The sequence below is a fragment of the Puntigrus tetrazona genome, unplaced genomic scaffold (assembly GCF_018831695.1).
Source record: "Puntigrus tetrazona isolate hp1 unplaced genomic scaffold, ASM1883169v1 S000000234, whole genome shotgun sequence".
Taxonomy (NCBI): domain Eukaryota; kingdom Metazoa; phylum Chordata; class Actinopteri; order Cypriniformes; family Cyprinidae; genus Puntigrus; species Puntigrus tetrazona.
Window position 1 is genome coordinate 617,501 of NW_025047902.1, and position 5,000 is coordinate 622,500.

Consider the following 5,000-nt stretch of genomic DNA (forward strand, 5'->3'; position numbering starts at 1 on the left):
AGACCGAGTAGAAGTGCACTGCTTTACTGTGTGTGTGTGTGTGTGTGTTCAGGGGATGGTGACGGTGTCTGGTTCTCTGTCGGTTCTGCTGGACTCGGTCCTGTGTGCTCTGGGTCCTCTGGCCTGTCTCACCGCTCAGGTCCCAGAACTCAACGGCTGCCCGCATCACGTGCTGGTACTGACCCTTCATGACTTTACTACATCAGTATAAACAACAACAGCCTCAGAAATGACTTGCTCTGTGTGTGTGTGTGTGTGTGTGTGTGTGTGTGTGTGTGTGCGCTCAGTCAAACACTCTGGACAACATCGCGTACGTGATGCCTGGTTTGTGAAGGACTCTGCTGATGTCCAGATGGTGCTGCGAGCGTCTCTTCAGCGTCTCTCGATCAAACATCCACTAAAGACTTTACCACTTGCGCAGTTTTGCACTGGAAGAACTCACACACACACACACACACACACACACACACACAACTTTTAATCTGCTTCTTAAACCTGCGCTCCATTTTTATCTGCTCTAATGTTGATTTTGTATTTCTGTTGTTTTTCCTCAATAAAATCCATTTTAGTATGTTCTTTTAACTCTGGAGTGAGCAGCGTTTTAGGTTTTGTAATACTTTGGGTTTGAGAATATGAAGTGTTTCAGGAGACTCCAGCAGGAACTTCTGATGAAGAGAATCTCTCCGGACGAGTCAACCCTGAATAAAAACATCTGCTTTAATGTCACACATGCTCTGTTTAAAAGAGTCTCGATCGTATGTCGTGGAAGCAGCAAGCTCTCCCGTCCTGCGGGACCCGCCTGCTCTGGGTTCTGGTTTGGAGGGGTTTTCAGCCGGCCAGGGGAAGAAACTTAACAGTTGATCAGCATCAAACCAGTTTAGGCTGGGCTCAGATGCTGCAGGTTTGGTGGGTCTGGGTGCGGCTCTGATTCACACACACCTCCACCCACAGCTGGAGAGAGACCAGGGGTGTGTGACACGTCTCTGACACCAGACGACACGCACGGAGACGCTTCACACACACATCGGCGGAGACGGACACACACACACACACACTCATGGATTCGTCTGATCAGGGTAAGGCTGTAGGATGGTCATGTTCTCCTGGAGTCATTGATTTAGTCGTTTTAAACGTGGCATGTTCGAGACAGTGAGAGGAAACACTAGACTTGTTAAATTATTAAGGGTTGAAGTATTTTCTGTTCTTAATGTGTGTGTGTTCTGAATGCTGTGTAACTGGACTGACGGGTGTCACACAATAGAGGAATGTTTGAAGGCAACACAAGATATTAATCACAAAACTCAAAATAGACTCTTCTCAGCGAGTGTTTGGTGAATGAGATCCTGTGAAGTTCTCACAGATGTTTCTCAGTTTCTGGAGGTTCTTAAAGTCTGTAAATCTGTTAAACGTGTCCGTCTTCACTCTGTGATCTCGTCCCGGTCAGTCAGTGCTGGACTCCTTCGGCACGGAGCGGCCCCTGAGGGCCCCAGGAAGCTGATGAACGAGCTCAGATTTTGTGCTGATTAGCAGCGTTGAGGAGTACATTACAAAATAACCTGTTACTGAGAAACAAATCTGAGTTGCTTGTGAAAATGTTAACAATTATAAACTAAATATTTTTTAAATAATATGAAATAACAAAAATTTGATGTCCGCTCTAAAGACACCGATGTCTCCAGTTTGGGACACATGCTTGGGTTTGTGTATATGCTTAATGTTTTTCCAAGACGTTGTTAAATGCCAGTCTTTTCTGTCACAGATGTGCAAAGATTTGATTTTAAAAACGGTGTTATGGCTTTTAAACTATTTCTTAAGATTTTAAAGTGGTATTTAACCTCGATACGATAATGAAAGTAAAAAAGCTTAATTCAGGTGAAGGCTGACAGTAATCGGTGTTGAGTTTTAACCCTGCCTCTGTTGAATGAGTTACGTATGAAAAGATTAGCTAGAAATGTAAGTCAGTAGTTACTGTAATCAGTGTGAGGTGACCGCCGCAGCTCTTCTCTGTGTTTCAGTGGGTTCTGACCGCTCCGGGCTGTGTCTGGTTCTGGTGGGCAGCATCGGCTGCGGGAAGACCATGACGGCGGACACCCTGCTGGGTCAGAGCTCGGCCCCGGGGCCCTCGGCCTCGTCCCGCGTGAGTCAGATCCGGAGCGGGCAGACGGCGGGCCGGCGGCTGACCGTGGTGGAGACCCCTCGCTGGTACTGGCGCGGTCAGGAGGTGGAGGCCCACATCCAGGAGGAGACCCGCCGGTTCCTGGGCTCCAGAGCTCCGGGGCCCTTCGTCCTCCTCATCCTCATCCCCATCGGAGAGTTCACGGAGGTGGAGCGGCGCATCCCTGACCAGCTGGAGCGCACGTTCGGACCGTCGGTGCTGGCTCACGCTCTGGTGCTGCTCACCTGTGGAGAATACCTGATGGGTCAGCGTCTGGACGAGTACCTGAAGAAGGAGCCGGGGCTGCAGGAGGTGGTCAGGAGGTGCCAGGGCCGCTGCCACGTGATCAGCAACCGCAGACCGGACGACAGACAGCAGGTCCTGGCTCTGCTGGAGAAGGTGAGAGATCAGTCCTCGGTCCTAGACCAAGCTCTCCTGAAGCTCCCTGAGGTCTCTTCAGAAACACTGGGCTGAGCGTCTCACAAGCCTTCAGAGATCAGGAAGCATCGAGCTCCTGGTGCTGCGCCGCTTTTGAGAAGCACAGCTCTGGTCTGATCAGAGCTCAGACCAGATCCTAATAGTTTCAAGACCAACATTTGCTTCAGATTATTAAATCTGTGTTTTTTCCTGAAGTGACGGAGGGATTGCTGCATTCATATCAAGACATTATCATGTTTGATGCTGAAATATAATCTGCTGTGGATGAGATGCTTGACAGTCCAGTTTTACATATAGCACACATACGTGTGTGTGTGTGTGTGTGTGTGTGTGTGTGTATATACACACAGTCTTGTTTTGTATAGTAAATATTAACAATTCCTAAATTAAGATGAATTGGCTTTCCAAGTAAGAAATTAGATTATGAAGATTCAGAAACTAAATTATGATTTTTCTTTGCAGATTCTGGCAATGGGGCATGAAAAATAATATTGTTTTGCTTTTTAATTAAAAATAAAAAGATTATTTTATTACCGCATTATTGGCAGAAATTTTTGCTAGTTTGAAGCACAATATTTTGATATTTTTTGCTACTTAAGACTTAATATCTTCAGGTAAACGCATCTCGATTTAAGAATGTTTAAATATTTCAACTTGAAAATGAGAGAAAAATGCAAAGCAAGAAAATGATTTTTGACAGGTTTTGGTAAAGGTTTAATTAGTTTGCTGTGGGTCAGGTGGAGCTGATGATGCTGAGGAGCGGAGGCTTTGTTCTGGACGCACCGGAGAGAGAGTCCAGAGAGCAGGAGAAGATCCAGATCAAGCTCAGCTCAGACACAGACTCGCTGCGGAACAGAGTCAGGGAACCAACACTAATCCATACGTCTGACCGGCGCGCAGAAGAAACAGGAAGTGATGTAGTGATGGAGAGACGCCTGATCAACGGGCTTCAGTCGCAGCAGAGCGAGTGTGAGGACACACACACCCGACACACACCGCTGGAGAAAAGGCCGAGCTTCAAACTCAACAAAGGTGCTAAATCCAGCAGATGAAAGTCTGATCCAGACTCCAATCCTGTTCCTGGAGGCTCCAGTAAAACACACCTGAACCTGTTGATCAGGACGCTCCCGGAGCAGGACTGGACACGTCTGATCGAGATAATCATCAGAATATTCTGAGAGACTAGTCACATAGCTTGTGTTCACTCATCACATCTGCAGACTTTCCTCACATTTGAATATTAAAATGAAACCCCAGCTATAAAGCAACTAGGTCATTTAGCTTGACTTGATCTGAACTGATTCTTCTTCTTCATGTGCGTGTCTCCAGAGGGAGCTGTTCTCAGTCAGATGATGGAGTCTGCAGAGCTCCAGAGCGGCCAGAGCTTCATCAACACCGGTACGTTTATATTATTAGTCCTGTGTCTGTGATCTTCAGGCTCGGTGGTCACCTGATCATCTGAACCAGTCACTTAATATATGACTGGAGCACAGGAGCAGTCATAAGACAACAGTACATGCAAAAAATAGTATATTATGGTGTCAATGTCCTACTGTAAATATATCTAAATACATAACTTAACTTTTGATATTGAACCAGCTAACCAGGGTCTTTTCGCTGATGAGTTTGCTTTGGTTTCTGCTCGTAGTTCATCACAGTTTCAGCAAGGTTTCGGACGGCGGTGTGTCCTGCTCCTCGTCTGATCTTCTGGAGGACTCTTCTCTGCCGGAGCTGAGGCTGGTTCTGCTGGGCCGGCGTGGTTCTGGCAAGAGCTCGGCTGGGAACATCCTTCTGGGTCGTGAGGAGTTTGATCTGACGCCGGACTCTCGGCGGTGTGTGAAGGGCCGAGCGCTCGTGGACAGCACACGGGTCAGTATCCCTCACTGCAGGAATCACTTTAAGAGCCGCACAGACCCAAACGACTCTTACACGTGTTTTCAGTCACTGTTTATGTTAACTTCAGCGTGTTGTTTTTTAGTTTTGGGAATCCCAAACAACAGGTCGACTGCATGCAAGATCAGAAAACACTGTCATTTTCTCATGATATTCATTTATTTTTACCTTATTTGTTCAACGGCTGCTTTTCATTTAAAGCAGTGAGCTTTTGACACCTAGTGATGAAGAATGAAACCGTATTTTTATTCAGAACAACACAAAAACTGATATGCTGATGTTTCATTTTCATGTTTCACGTCAACATAAAACGGTTTGAGACTCCTTTTAAAAACGACTCAATGATTGAGAGACGACTCTCTTTTGAGAGAAAATCACTTCATACACAGAGCTGGATGTTTTCATTCACTACATGAAAGATCATTTCCATAAAATACATAATAGTACAGTAACTGAAGCGTTGCAGTTTTTCACTGAGACCCGGTAGTGACACCGATGACCTCTTCCTGTTGTG

The 5,000-nt window shown here is 46.3% G+C and overlaps 2 protein-coding genes across 2 annotated transcripts in view; both read left to right on the plus strand.

The window, feature by feature from the left end:
* The window catches only part of LOC122333300 (HMG domain-containing protein 4-like), a 6,640-nt gene extending 6,059 nt beyond the window's left edge, over positions 1 to 581 (plus strand). Inside the window, exons 11-12 of the mRNA XM_043230853.1 lie at positions 53 to 175; positions 288 to 581. Of these exons, the coding sequence (XP_043086788.1) occupies positions 53 to 175; positions 288 to 332 (168 nt within the window). The 3' untranslated portion in view covers positions 333 to 581. The remainder of the gene's footprint in view (positions 1 to 52; positions 176 to 287) is intronic.
* A 166-nt stretch (positions 582 to 747) lies between these two features.
* The window catches only part of LOC122333298, a 5,543-nt gene continuing 1,290 nt past the window's right edge, over positions 748 to 5,000 (plus strand). The window contains exons 1-5 of the mRNA XM_043230847.1: positions 748 to 1,076; positions 2,016 to 2,554; positions 3,331 to 3,625; positions 3,923 to 3,991; positions 4,242 to 4,462. Of these exons, the coding sequence (XP_043086782.1) occupies positions 1,058 to 1,076; positions 2,016 to 2,554; positions 3,331 to 3,625; positions 3,923 to 3,991; positions 4,242 to 4,462 (1,143 nt within the window). The 5' untranslated portion in view covers positions 748 to 1,057. The remainder of the gene's footprint in view (positions 1,077 to 2,015; positions 2,555 to 3,330; positions 3,626 to 3,922; positions 3,992 to 4,241; positions 4,463 to 5,000) is intronic.